The 15,511-nt window shown below is 44.0% G+C and overlaps 1 protein-coding gene across 1 annotated transcript in view; it reads right to left on the bottom strand.

Moving 5' to 3' along the window:
- Nucleotides 1-15,511, bottom strand: part of MYO1H (myosin IH) — a 148,592-nt gene that overhangs the window by 54,728 nt on the left and 78,353 nt on the right. The window contains exons 4-8 of the mRNA XM_078338167.1: nt 14,752-14,849; nt 13,547-13,708; nt 8,870-8,985; nt 5,008-5,206; nt 3,823-3,903 (exon numbers count right to left, since the gene is read on the bottom strand). Coding sequence (XP_078194293.1) covers nt 3,823-3,903; nt 5,008-5,206; nt 8,870-8,985; nt 13,547-13,708; nt 14,752-14,849 — 656 coding nt within the window. The remainder of the gene's footprint in view (nt 1-3,822; nt 3,904-5,007; nt 5,207-8,869; nt 8,986-13,546; nt 13,709-14,751; nt 14,850-15,511) is intronic.

Below are 15,511 nucleotides of genomic sequence, written 5' to 3'. Positions count from 1 at the left end.
AACTTCTAAGTTCAAATGAAGTCTGATGTATCAATCTTTTTTTAAAATCTATCAGTCTTCTATCATTAGTATTTTCTGGGTTCTGTTTATAAAGATTTTTGCTTATTCCAAGGCTCTGAAGATAGTTTCTATGTCTTTTTTCTAGAAGCATGATTGTTTAGGATAATGAGCCATCACTAATTTTTGTATATGGGGAGGGGTAGTGGTCAAAGGTCTTTTTATTCATGTTGATATCCAGTTCAAGATAGTTTCTATGTCTTTTTTCTAGAAGCATGATTGTTTAGGATAATGAGCCATCACTAATTTTTGTATATGGGGAGGGGTAGTGGTCAAAGGTCTTTTTATTCATGTTGATATCCAGTTCATCTGTATCATTTATTGGAAAAATGATCTAGTCTCTACTGACTCACAGTGATGCTTCCATTGTAAGTCAGTGACTCTGTTCTTTCTGGACTTTATTCTGATCGACTGTCCTCTTTATCTATCCTTGTGCCAATATCACACTGTCTTAATTAATATTTGCAATAATATATCCAACAAAGGATTTTAATTCCAGAATATGTGGAGAATTCTTGCAAATCATCAGGAAAGAACCGAGAACCCAGTTAAAAAAGACTTGAATGAAAAAGAAAGCCTTTAAGTAGTCAAGAAGCAAAACTTCATCAATTACCAGGGAGATACAAACTTAAATCACAGTGAAAAATCACCACATCCCATCAGAATTTCTCAAAAGGATGAACAATATAAATGTTGGCAAGGGTATGGAGCAGCTGGAACCGTCATTAATTATCCTAACACTGCCTTGCTGGTAAGAACCCCACAATTCCGCTTCTTTAACCCAGTATGAATCTACTGAAGGGCATGTGCAAAGATGATGCAAGCTCTCTGTGTCATGATTCCAAATTGCAAATGGCCCAAATGTCCATCAAAAGGAGAACAGGTAAGTTGTGACATAATCATCAAAAAGTGAACAACTGCTACATGCAAGAACACGGATGTATCTGTCAGATATGCTGACTGAAAAAAGCCAGGCACAAAACAGAACATACTGTGTAATTTCATTCGTATGTGCTTCAGTGGCCAGTGAAATGAACCTGTGATCACAGAAGTCAGCACAGCGGGCAGTGGGACGGGGGAAGTGTTGGGATAGGGCAGGAAAAACTTCTGGATGTTAGAATTTTTCTTCAAGACATAGGGTCTTGCTTGTTGCCCAGGCTGGAGTGCAGTGGCATCACCATGGCTCCTTACAACCTCAAATGCCTGTGCTCAAGCAATTCTCCCACCTCAGCCTCCTGAATAACTGGGACCATAGGCATGTACCACTATGCTTTGTTATTTTATTGTTTTTTGTTTGTTTGTTTGTTTGTTTTGTAGAGACCAGGGTCTCACTATGTTGCCTAGGCTGGTCTTGAACTGCTGGGCTCAAACAATCCTCCTACCTTGACCTCCCAAAGTGCTGGGATTACAGGTGTGAGTCACCATGCCTGGCCTCCAGATGCTAGATTTTTTGTTATTTTTTTTTTTTGAGACAGTGTCTCACTCTCTTGTCTAGGCTGGAGTGCAGTGGCACAATCTGGGCTCACTGAAACCTCTGCCTCCCAAGTTCAAGCAATCTCCTGCCTCAGCCTCCTAAGTAGCTGGGACTAGACATGTGCCACCATGCCTGGCTTTTTTTTTTTGTATTTTTAGTACAGACAGGGTTTCAGCAAGTTGGCCAGGCTGGTCTCGAACTGCTGACCTTAGGTGATCTGCCCACCTCAGCTTCCCAAAGTGCTGGGATTACAGGTGCGAACAACGAAGCCCGGCCTGGATGCTAGAAATTTTTATAGCTTGATGTGGGTGGTGGTTACAGACGTGGATACATATGTAAAAATTCACTGGTCTGCCCTCATGTTTTATGGCCTTTTCAGTATATGTGGTGAACTTCCATAAAAAGTGTTTAAATATGCATAGCTGTTAAATTTCTTTCCAAATCTGCTCCACCAGAGGCCCATATCCTGCCTCTGGGAAATCCTTGAGCCATTCCATCCTCATCATTGAGCTCCATGCTCAGATAGCTGCTGTTCTCCATGCATCATTTTACCACTTGGAATTATGTGCCCTTGAGAATTCTGCCCACCCTTCACCTTGGCCCCACCTAAATTCTGTGTCTAACACAGCCACACTCATTCACGTATGCATTGTCTGCGGCTGCTTTCATGCTCTAAGAGTAGACTTGAGTTGTTGCAACTGTATGGCTGTGTGGCTCACAAAGCCTAAAATATTTACTATCTGGCTCTAAGGCAGCAGATCAGGAGGTCAGGAGATTAAGACCATCCTGGCCAACATGGTGAAACCCCGTCTCTACTAAAAATAGAAAAATTAGCTGGGCATAGTTGTGCATGCTTGTAATCCCAGCTACTTAGGAGGCTGAGGCAGGAGAATTGCTTCAACCAGGGAGTCAGAGGTTGCAGTGAGCCGAGATCGTGCCACTGCACTCCAGCCTGACGACGAGTAAGACTCCATCTTAAAAAAAAAAAAGTGCCGACTCCCTGCTAGGTAAGCAGGCACATGCCTAAACAGTATATTGTTTACTTGTGATTTGCTTTTAGTTTTTTTTGAGACGGAGTTTCACTCTTGTTGCCCAGGCTGGAGTGCAATGGCGTGATCTCGGCTCACCGCAATCTCCGCCTCCTGGGTTCAGGCAATTCTCCTGCCTCAGCTTCCTGAGTAGCTGGGATTACAGGCACGAGCCACCATGCCCAGCTAAATTTTTTTTGTATTTTTAGTAGAGACGGGGTTTCACCATGTTGACCAGGATGGTCTTGATCTCTTGACCTCGTGATCCACCCACCTTGGCCTCCCAAAGTGCTGGGATTACAGGCTTGAGCCACCGTGCCCGGCAGTTTTTTTTTTTTTTTTTTAAGACAAAGTTTCACTTTTGTTGCACAGGCTGAATGAAGTGCAGTGGCACGATCTTGGCTCACTGCAACTTCTGCCTCCCAGGTTCAAGTGATTGCCTTGCCTCAGCCTCCCGAGTAGCTGGGATTTCAGGTGCCCACCACCATGCCTGGCTGATTTTTTTCTACTTTCTTTTTAGAGACGGGGTTTCACCATGTTGGCCAGGCTGGTCTTGAACTCCTGACTTCAGGTGATCCACCCTCCTTGGTCTCCCAAAGTGTTGGGATTACAGGCATGAGCCACCACGCCTGGCCCTTGTGATTTGTTTTGAAGCTTAATGAAAAAAATTATATTCCACTGGCTTACGGTATGTTCCCAAGACCCATCCACGGCGGGTGTAGCTGTAGTTCATTTGCTCTCTGCAGTGTAATGCCTGATGGCGTGAACACACCACAGCGCAGTCATTCTCCTGGCGATGGACATTCTGGTTCTCTCCAGATGGTGGTGCTCAGTCCATTTACCATCACGAGCAGTTCTGTTATGAACATGCTTTTGCATCTGGGAGTGGATGGCCACACCTTAGATTATGTTTTTTCAGCTTCCTAAGATAGCATCATATCTCTGGTACAACCCATTATTTTCCAATAATTTTCCAGTATTTTACACCCCACCAGCAATGTGTAAGAATTCCTTATGATCCACATCTTCATCAATACCTGGTATATATCAGACTTCTTAGTTTTCGCCCATCTATATGGCATAAAATGTTATCTCACTGAGGTCTTTATTTGCATTTCCTAAAACTAGCACTAACCCTGAATATTTTTTAAAAAACTGCTTGAGTTAGTAAATGCCATTCTTCCCTTAAGGGGCCTTGGCTTGGGTTCCATCACTGGCAAAAGAAGGGGTCCCCATGAACCAGTAATAGGAGCTTCAGTGTACCTGAAAATCAAATTGTATATCCACGTATTTCCCAAATCTGCTGGAGTTGTCATTCCGGAGCGTTCTGGCATTTCCAAAAGCCTTGGAATACAAAGTGTCATTCACTGTCATTTAAGCTCACCATGCTTGTCAAATTCCTGACCCAAAATAATATAGAGGGCAGAAGGAGCCAGGAAGGAGAGCCACACTTTATCTTCTAAGAAGGAAGCACTAACTACAGAGAATTTAATGCCAAACACTAGATTTGGACCTGGGGAGAAAAAGGGAACAATATCTTCTTCCTGGAATCCAATCTAGAAATATATTGGAAATGGTCTCAGGAGGGACACATAGAACCCTAGGCCCATGCTGTTCTAGAAGGTACTATTGACGGCCCTGTCACCAGACTCCTTTTTATATCACCTTGTTCTGCCCAAAGGGTCCACTGTGAAAATCCCTTCCGCCATAAACATCTTCATTCACAAAAAAGGACACAAAAACACAGGAGAAAATGACTTGTTTGGTACCAGCCAGCAAGTTGGGGAACTGCAATAGTAGAAGTAATCATAACTAAAATATTTTAACTCAATAATAAGAAAACTGTTAATAAATAATACAGTATTTTTGGTGCTTCCTAATTCTGCTGTGCGCTTTTTGTGCATCTGTTTCATTTAATCCTCAAAATGTCTTAGGCTGGGTGCAGTGGCTCATGCCTATAATCCCAGTGCTTTGGGAGGCCGAGGCAGGTGGCTCGCCTGAGGTCAGGAGTTCGAGACCAGCCTAGCCAACATGACAAAACCCCAACTCTACTAAAAATACAAAAATTAGCTAGGAATGGTGGCATACACCTGTAGTCCCAGCTACTTGGGAAGCTGAAGCTGGAGAATTGCTTAAACCCATGGAGCAGAGGTTGCCATGAGCTGAGATTGCGCCACTGCACTCTAGCCTGGGTGACAGAGCAAGACTTTGTCTCAAAACAAACAAACAAACAAACAAAAAAACCCCAAATGTCTTAAAAGGTAGGTACTATAAACATACCCATTCAACAAATGGGGAAGTGGGCTTAGTTCCAGGTCACACCCCTAACTGTGACACTATCCGTGTGACCCATTTTCTTTACAGTTTGACTGACCTGCTCAGATGGGATTTGTCTCACTTAGTGACCTCCCTGGAACTCCCTTCTATTGGTCTCCAGAGATCGCTTACCTCCAGCACTGGGTTGGAGAGCAGCAGTCTGTCACGGGCTATTTGTAGTGACTGTGTCATTGGGCAGGTCACTGCAAAATACTGGAGAATTTTCTTGGAGGCCTCCGTTTTCCCTGCCCCGCTCTCTCCGGAAATGAGGATGAAATGGTTACTTAGTTCAGAGCACATCATTCGGTAAGCGTTGTCGGCTATGGCGTAGCTGGAGGAGTGAGACAGAAACAAATTGGTTTTAACGCTACTTCCCTTGACTCTTGACACCCACCAAAGAAGAAAAATGAGGTACTCAACCTCCAGGAAGCCACATCCAGACTGTGGTACAAGGACAATGAGCTCAAACAGATATCAAACCCCTTCCATGGGCTGGGTGTGGTGGCTCACGCCTGTAATCCCAGCACTACGGGAGGCTGAGGTGGGTGGATCGCTTGAGGTTAGGAGTTTGAAACCAGCCTGGCCAATGTGATGAAACACCATTTGTACTAAAAAAGATATAAAAATTAGCCAGGTATGGTGGTGCATGCTTGTAATCCCAGCTACTTGGGAGGCTGGGGCATGAAATTGCTTGAATCCAGGAGGCAGAGGTTACAGTGAGCCAAGATCACACCACTGCACTCCAGCCTGAGTGACAGAGCAAGACTGTCTCAAAAAAAAAAAAAAAAAAAACCCAAAAAACAAAAACCCAAAACCAAAAAACCGTCTACCACAACCCAATGACTGATCAAATATAAAGTGTACTAGATGTCAAAACTCAAATAGTAGAAGACGTAAAAGGAAGAATTTGAACAGTAATTTTTTTTTTTTTTAGATGAATCTTGCTCTGTCACCCAGGCTGGAGTGCAGTGGCACGATCTGGCTCACTGCAACCTCCACCTCCCAGGTTCAAGAGATTCTCCTGCCTCAGCCTCCTGAGTAGCTGGGATTACAGGTGTGCGTCACCACACCTGGCTAATTTTCATATTTTTAGTAGAGATGGGATTTTGCCATGTTGGTCAGGCTGGTCTTGAACTCCTCACCTCCAGATCTTCCCGCCTAGGCCTCCCAAAGTGCTGGAATTATAGATGTTAGCCACCGTGCCCTGCCTGAAAATATTTTTTAAAGTTCACTAAATGTTTTATAAGAATAAGCCAGCTACTCAGTTACATCTCCAGGAGATGTTTTATTAACTGTAGGTGAAAATAACAATCTCATCTAAATACTAAATAATTCAATGAATACAACAAGATCACGGCTGGGCGCGGTGGCTCAGGCCTGTAATCCCAGCACTTTGGGAGGCCGAGGCGGGTGGATCACGAGGTCAAGAGATCAAGACCATCCTGGTCAACATGGTGAAACCCCGTCTCTACTAAAAATACAAAAAATTAGCTGGACACAGTGGTGCGTGCCTGTAATTCCAGCTACTCAGGAGGCTGAGGCAGGAGAATTGCCTGAACCCAGGAGGCGGAGGTTGCGGTGAGCTGAGATCGCGCCATTGCACTCCAGCCTGGGTAACAAGAGCGAAACTCCGTCTCAAATAATAATAATAATAATAATAATAAGATCTCATGTATTTTTTTCCCTCAAAACCTAGAATGCTAAGAACAAAGAGGCAGGAAACCAAAGAGATTAACAAACTTCAGTGATATCTTTAGGACAAGAGGTAAAACTATGATAAGTACTTTATCCTCAAGATTGACACCAAAGCCTGAAGGTATTCCAGGAATATCATCTGAATATGCGACAGAGTTCCAAAGCTATTTCAGCTTTCAATACATGGTGGTGGCCAGGCGTGGTGGCTCACACCTGTAATCTTAGCACTTTAGGAGGCTGAGGCAGGCAGATGGCTTGAGCCCAGGAGTTCAAAACCAGTCTGGGCAGCACACTGAAACCCTGTCTCTACAAAAATTAGCCAGGGTGGTGGTGTGTGCCTGTAGTCTTGGCTGCTTAGGAGGCTGAGGTTGGAGGATCACCTGAGCTCTGGGATGTGGAGGCTACAGTGAGCAATTATTGTGTCGCTGCTCTCCAGCCTGGGTGACAAAGCGAAACCCTGTCTCAACATATATACGGTGGTGATGCAGAAAGGTTTATAAGTGCCTTAGAAAGTGGAATAGCTGAGTCACTAAGAGAGGCAGAATCTAAGACAACAGAGGCAGAATCTAAGACAACAGGGCAGAATCTAAGACAACAGGGGCAGAATCTAAGACAACAGAGGCAGAATCTAAGACAACAGGGCAGAATCTAAGACAACAGGGCAGAATCTAAGACAACAGGGGCAGAATCTAAGACAACAGGGGCAGAATCTAAGACAACAGGGGCAGAATCTAAGACAACAGAGGCAGAATCTAAGACAACAGGGGCAGAATCTAAGACAACAGAGGCAGAATCTAATATTAGCCTAGACATCAAGAGGGAGAAAAACTGGAAAATTCAGCAAAGCCTGGGCAAGAAAAAATTGCTCATCTTTCCTTTTTTTTGGTAGTTGTTGTTTTGAATGTTAATTAATGATTAGAAAGTTTGGGCTGGGCACAGTGGCTCATGCCTGTAATCTCAGCATTTTGGGAGGCCAAGGCAGGCAGATCACTTAAGGTCAGGAGTTCAAGACCAGCTGGGCCAACACGGTGAAACTCTGTCTCCTCTAAAAATACAAAAATTAGCTGGACGTGGTGGCGGGTGCCTGTAATCCAAGCTACTCAGGAGGCTGAGGCAGGAGAATCGCTTAAACCCAGGAGGCGGAAGTTGCAGTGAGCCGAGATTGCACCACTGCACTCCAGCCTGGGCAACAGAACAAGACTGCATCTCAGGGGGGAAAAAAAAGAAAAGAAAGAAAGTTTGGCCAGTTAGGCATAGTGACAAACAAACAGCATTGTTTTCCAATACGAGGGAAAATTATTTTAAATGGTGAGGTTTTAAGGCCTAAAACTATCCTTAACTTTGTGGATCCTGATATCAACGTGGTTCTATTTCCTAGGCTCTGTGAAATGGCTCTAGAAACACTGAATTAACGTGTAACTAAACAGTGATCTCTAACTACATGTTATTTTAGTTCCTTTCAACTAACTTCTGAATTAAATGAGAAATCTAAACAGATTTGTTTACGGAGTCAGTTACCTGTTAAGAAGGAAACGTGGTGTTTGGAGACGAGCGATCTAAGTTCAGGTGAATAATTCTACCCTGTCAGCTTATGTACAGTGTTACATAAAAACAGAAATTCTGGCCATACTGCAGGTGAGTATGTATTTTCAAACATTTGCAAAAAACAGAATAATATGTTATGTACTAAATATATAATCACTCTTTACAAATTGTTATTTCCATGTGTTATACATGGGGGAGAGGTATGAAGAAATTTGCACCTCTTACAGCTTCTACCAATGAGCAGTCTTCTTAGCCGCTATGATACTCAGGCACCAGTAGATGGCACTCTAGCAATCATCTTCCTGGAGAAGCCATCTCTCCTGCCATACTCTTAAATTTCTCAGCAGTTACACAAAGGTTCTACCTCTTTTCATATTTAAGCTGAGATTCCATGAAGATCTTCTAAAGTTTTCTACTTCTTTGAAAGACTTACTTCATAAGAAGGCAAGGGCTTAAATGAGGTACAGAACCTGATAAACATGCATCAAGGATTTACATGGATAGATGGATGTATTGATGGACAGGTAGGTAGATGGATGGATAGGTGGATGGCTGAATATGTGGGTGGGTGGATGGATGGATGGATGGATGGATGGATGGACAGGTAGATGGATGGATAGGTGGATGAATGGATGAGTGGATGGGTGGGTAGATGGATGGATGGATGGACAGATGCATGGTGAGAAGGAAGGAGAGAGAGAGGGAGAGGAAAAAGAAAAATCTTCCTAGTGATAATCCTGTGAATGCTACTTACACATGTGGTGGCAGTTCAAAGAAATTGACCCCTTGATAAAGTTCCATCTGGCTCACAGTGTAGATTCCAAGCTCCTGGTATGGATTCACAGACACAAGGAGGGTGCCAATATATGTCTAGAGAAATGAGCCAAAGCACAAGTGAGGAATTTTGGGGTGCAAAAGACTGTCACACATTATGATCCCCATGAGTTCCTTCCACATGGAGGCTTTAACATGATAAATTAGACAGGTGGGGTCTGTGCTAGGAATTTACATGGTGTGGGGTATGAGGAAGACAGCAGACAAACAGTTGAGGGATAAAGAAGCTGCAGGGAGAGATCGGTGTTAAGAAAGGTCTACATAGGGTAAGGAGGGCACAAATAATGAAGGCAGGCCATATTAGCAGGCATGGGGAAGGCTTCTTCTTGCGTGTGTGTGTGTGTGTGTGTGTGTGTGTGTGTGTGTGTGTGTTTTGAGACAGTTTCACTTGCTGTCCAGGCTGGAGTGCAGCGGCTCGATCTCAGCTCACTGCAACCTCTCCCTCCTGGATTTAAGTGATTCTCCTGCCTCAGCCTCCCATACCTAGGATTACAGACATCTGCTGCCACCACACCTGGCTGATTTTGTATTTTTAGTAGAGACGAGGTTTCACCATGTTGGCCAGGCTGGTCTTGAACTCCTGACCTCAGGTGGTCTGCCCACCTTGGCCTCCCAAAGTGCTGGGATTATAGGCGTGAGCCACCATGCCTGTCTGGGAAGACTTCTTTAAGGAGGTGACATCTGAACAGGGCTTGGAGGATGAGGAGCCAACCATGAACAAAGTAGGCAGGAAGGGCATTTCGGGCTGAAGGGACACATGTGCAGGCTAGGGTCACTGGAGGCCATTGTGGTTGAAGCCCATGAGTGAGGGCAGAAGCAAGAAAGGATGTAGAAGATGGAGCAGGCTCGGATCATACAAGCTCTGTGGGCTACCATGAGAAATTAAGATTTTATTCTAAATGCAGTGGATGGCAGAGATACCACCCTCCCCTACTGAAATTAAACATCTGCCCTACAAAGATTTCATGATGAAAACGCCAAAAGCAATTGCAACAAAAACAAACTTTGACAAATGGGATCTAACTAAAGAGTTTCTGCACAGCAAAAGGAACTATCACCAGAGTGAACAGACAACCTACAGAATGGGAGAGAAGTTTTGCACCCTATCCATCTGACAAAGGCTAATGTCCAGAGTCTACAAGAAACTTAAACAACTTTACAAGAAAAAACAACCCCATTAAAAAGTGGGCAAAGGGAACAAAGACACTTCTCAAAAAGAAGACATACATGCAGCCAACAAACATATGAAAAAAGCTCCACATCACTGATCATTACAGAAATGCAAATCCAAACCACAATGTGATGCTATACTATCTCATGCCAGTCAGAATGGCAACTATAAAAAAGTAAAACACACACACACACACATACACACACAGATGCTGACCAGGCTTTAGAGAAAAAGGAACACTTTTACACTCTTGGTAGGAGTGTAGATTAGTTCAACCATTGTGGAAAATGCTGTGGCAATTCCTCAGAGATCTAGAGGCAGAAATACCATTTCACCCAGCAATCCCATTACTGGATACATACCCAAAGTAATATAAATCATCCTATTATAAAGATACACACACACACACACACACACACACACGTGTTCACTGTAGCACTATTCACAACAGCAAAGACATGGAATCAACCCAAATGCCAATCAATGATAGGCTGGATAAAGAAAATGTGGTACATATGCATCATGGAATACGATGGAGCCATAAAAAGAAACGAGATCATGTCCTTTGCTGGGACGTGGATGCAGCTGGAAGCCGTTATCCTCAGCAAACTAATGCAGGAACAGAAAACCAAACACTGCATGTTCTTGTTAATAAGTGGGAACTAAACAATGAGAACACATGGATACATTTCTGGGGAGAGGAGGGAACAACACTCACTGGGGCTTGTTGGTGAGATGAGAGGGCACCAGGATGAATAGCTAGCGGATGCTGGGCCTAATACGTAGGTGATGGGATGACCCACGCAGCAAACCACTGCTGCACATTTACCTATGTAACAAACCTGCACATCCTGCACACGTACCCCTGAAGTTAAAATAAAAGTTGAAGATACAAAAAAGAGAGAAATACTTCGCTAAACTATTACATGAATAGATAACTTTAAGAGGGGAGCGTGTAAACTGTTTTATGGTCCATAAAGGTCTCTCTGGCATTGAATGAAAGTAGGATGGGTGGGCTGGGTGTGGTGGATCACGCCTGTAATCCCAGCACTTTGGGAAGCCAAGGCAGGTGGATCACCTAAGGTCAGGAGTTCCAAGACCAGCCTGGCCAACATGGTGAAACCCCGTCTCTACTAAAAATACAAAAAAATTTAGCTGGGCGTGGTGGTGCACGCCTGTAATCCCAGCTACTCAAGAGGCTGAAGAAGGAGAGCTGCTTGAACCTGAGAGGCAGAGCTTGCAGTGAGCCAAGATCAGGCCACTGCATTCCAGCCTGGGTGACAGAGTGAGACTGTAAAAAAAAAGAAAAACCAAATTAAACAAGAAAATAGGAAGGGGATACCAACCAACCTTCTAAAACTGAGCAAGACGCTCCCACTACTGGCACTTACATGCCCAGATTTCAGAATTATACTCTACTCATATTCATGTTTTTCAAGTACTTACTTATATTTATAATATAACCACTAACATAAGGCTTCTTGAAATACAATTATGAATAAACAAAGAGCTCTAAGCTCTTATATAGAAAAAAATTCATATACTCCTTGGAAAATACATCTGGTATTCTCAGATTCTCAGTTTGTAGCTGTTTCAAATACAGGAAACACTAAAGTCTACATTACGATTATGCTATAGCTGGGTGTGGTGGTGTGTGCCTGTAATCCCAGCTACTTGGGAGGCTGAGGCAGGAGGAGTGCTTGAACCCAGGAGTTCAAGACTAGCCTGGGCAACATAGGGAGACTCATCTTAAACAAACCAACAAGGATCACACTAAAATCATTCTAACTAATGTCTCCAAACTCCAGGACAAAAACCAAACAGAGAACCAAAACAGAATTTTTACTAAAACTTCATATTATTTCCATCAGTAGAAATGCAGGGTAGAAGACAGTTTCTGAAATTTATTGGTTCAAATCAGAAGATTTAGCTTCAGGATGATGATCCTACCCTCGCATTTGTACTTCTCTGTACCATGCTATTTTTCCTTTGCCTGCACATAAAATTAGTTTAATTTTTTTCTCTTTCTACAATTAGGGGTGATAATTCTGAAAGTTATGCTGTGGGATATGCACTCTAAGAAACACCTTATTTATTTCTTCTGGTAACCTTGGTTTCAACATATAGATTAAGTCATGAGCACCATTACAACAAAATAACTATAAGACAAATATTTTTAAACCACTTCTGACTGTCTAATTTACTCTTGGCAAACACCCACGTCACACACAGGGACACTGTGAAGTTTACCTTAGAGGAATTTGCCTGATAACTGACTGTCAAATCAGAGTGTGCTGATAAACGGGAGTTTAATAAAAACTGGCTTTTGAATAAAAACTAGATGTGACAAGATCAATCTGAGAAGAGTTTGGTAAGTGCTGCATTCTCGACCCTTGACCATGCATGGGGTGTGGTGGACTGCTCTTATTTTTGCTTGCTTGGTATCTCAGCCCCTCTCTCCCAACAGATTCCTTTGGGGAACCCTCTTCCCCAACTCTTAGTCTATATCATCTGGGGTTCTGACTCCACCCCGCATCTCCAGGGGTGGGCCTGGTAACCCAGCCTGGCAAATCAGAACTGTCTTCATTTCTAGCCATGGGAATTGGCTCAGAGACAGGCACATGACCCAAAGTGGGCGAATCAGAGCTGATTAATGTCAGCTTGGGCCATTTACTAGAGTTTTTTCCAAGAGGATGGGCTCACTTCTCAGCAGCAACCCTAAGCTGATATAATGTCAGCCTGGATCTAAGAGCAACCATCTTGCTGCTGTGCACCTGAGAAGGAAAATGGATGCATAAGAAAATGGATGCATAAGAAAACAGAGCAGAGGTCAGGCACGGTGACCCATTTCTGTAATCCCAGCACTTTGGGAGGCGAGGTGGGCAGATCACGAGGTCAAGAGATCAAGACCAGCCTGGCCAACATGGTGAAACCCTGTCTCTACTAAAAATACAAAAATTAGCTGGGTGTAGATTAGCTGGGTGTGGTGGGGCACACCTGTAGTCCCAGCTACTCAGGAGGCTGAGGCAGGAGAATCGTTTGAACCCAGGAGGCAAAGGCTGCAGTGAGCCGAGATCATGCCACTGCACTCCAGCCTGGGTGACAGAGCAAGACTCTGCCAAAAAAAAAGCGATGGAGAAAGAGTCTCCAGACATCGTCTGAAACTGTAGGTCTAGTCCTGGGACCTACAGTTACAGGCATGGAGAGATTCCCTTTTGTGACTTAGGCTGGTGTAAGTTGGGTTTCTATCATGGGCAACCATAAAAGTCTTAGCACAAAGGATCGAAGTACATCTAAGAGCGGTCCCTCAGTATCTCCCATTAATGTCTAATCTAATAGAGTGATATTACTCAGAGTCATCAAAGTCTTGAAGGCAAGAAGGGAACAACTACCCTAGAAAAACCTCTGAGAAATGGGTCACATTACGTATATGAGATTCTTGCTGAAACGCTTGCGGAGGTTGTCAAGAAAGGCAGATTCGCTGGTGTATGCGTCCAGTAGCACAAAATCCTGAACCCCGACCTTGTCCCGGGCAGTCAGCGCCCCTTCCATGTGCAGACGGATGTGTTTCCTCCTCACTTCTTCTTTCTACAGGAAACAGAAGATTCTTCAGCAACTCGTCTATTTGGTAAAATTTATAGCATGTCTAATGCATGGAAATAACAAGATCCTAAACCTTGGGGTAGTAAAGAGCCAGCGTTAAATTATGCTGTCTTCACTTAGAGCTTACAATATGGTCAGGGATACAAGATCATACTCATAAAAAATAGAAATAGGCCGGGCACGGTGGCTCAAGCCTATTCCTATTTTTTATGAGTAGGATCTTGTATCGGCACTTTGCGAGGCCGAGGCGGGTGGATCATGAGGTCAAGAGATCGAGACCATCCTGGTCAACATGGTGAAACCCCGTCTCTACTAAAAATACAAAAAGCTGGGCACGGTGGCGCGTGCCTGTAATCCCAGCTACTCAGGAGGCTGAGGCAGGAGAATTGCCTGAACCCAGGAGGCGGAGGTTGCAGTGAGCCGAGATTGTGCCATTGCACTCCAGCCTGGGTAACAAGAGCGAAACTCAGTCTCAAGAAAAAAAAATAGGAATAGCAGCAGCTGACAGGAACCAAGTATTTACTAAATGCTTGACTTGTACTGTTTCATTCGATCTTCGTTCTGACCCTATGAAATACTATTATGCCCATTATACAGATGAGGAAACTAAGGCACAGGACTGTCATAAGCCACATCCAAGACCTGCCAAAAGATGGAGCTGGAAAATGAATCTAGACAGTGTACCCAGACTTACTTTCCTGACAACCGTGTACTCAATAAACATTTTTTAAATTAATGTTTCCTTTATGTTGATTAGTCAAGCTTGAATTTTCTTTTTCTTTTTTTAAATTAATTTTCCTTTATGTCAACAAATGCTAATTGTGTAAACTCACTTTGTAACTCCCACTTGTGGTGGGGACTTTGGGCCAGAAAGGGACATTCTTGCTACAGAGGAGTATTTAAGGAAGGACAAACTTGGACTGTTCCTCTCCAAGGATGGGCTTCAGACCTCACTGGAGATGCGGTTGTAGCCCACTGAATGGCAAAGAATCTCGGCAGGAAACCAGGGCTGGAGCTGGTTCAGTCACTGGGCAGGCAACAGGAATGACCTTCCTGAGCAGAGCCGCTGCTGGATGGGAGACCATGGAGGGAACCAAGGGAAGCAACTCTCCAGGGCTCAGGTAAGCTGCGGCCAGAGGGCAGGTGTGCACTGGGAGAGGGAAAACAGTAGTAGGTATGAAGCCTGGAGTGTGTGATGTCTGCGTAACAAGGGCTGTAACAAAGTGGTCACCAGGCCCTTGGCCAGAGCTGTGAGGTCACTGAGGGACTATGTGCTCTAGGCACACAGTTAGTGTGTGTCCCACCCACATATCACTGTGCAGCAGAAAGTACACCCTCAACACAAGAAAAAGCAAAGCATAGCAAAGGACATCAGGAGGAGAAGCCTCCTGCCATTGCAATGTCCCTCCGGCGCCCTCTAGTGCCAAAAATGACATTGTGTTCACTTTAAGTAGAAACGCCTCAAGAGTGCAGTTTGTTAATGCCCAGCAGGTAATGAAGGGTGAATTTGGATCTGAGAGGCAATAAATTAACAACTGGCAAATATGGATATATGCAAAGGTCCTAGCACAGCCAAAGCAACTTGCAAAAGAAAAACAAAGCTAGAGTAAGACTGTTTAATAAGACTGTGTGTCAATTCAGTGCAATGGAAAACATTTCTATCCAATAGTGCAGGAACAACTAGATATTTATAAAGAAAAAAACTGCAGTTGGGTGTGGTGGCTCACAGCTGTAATCCCAGCACATTGGGATGCTAAGGTGGGAGGCCGGCCTAAGGCCAGGAGTTGG

Source organism: Callithrix jacchus, chromosome 9, assembly GCF_049354715.1.
Source record: "Callithrix jacchus isolate 240 chromosome 9, calJac240_pri, whole genome shotgun sequence".
Taxonomy (NCBI): Eukaryota; Metazoa; Chordata; class Mammalia; order Primates; family Cebidae; genus Callithrix; species Callithrix jacchus.
Note: the sequence above shows the minus strand (reverse complement) of the source record. Positions and strands in the feature narration are given on the sequence as shown.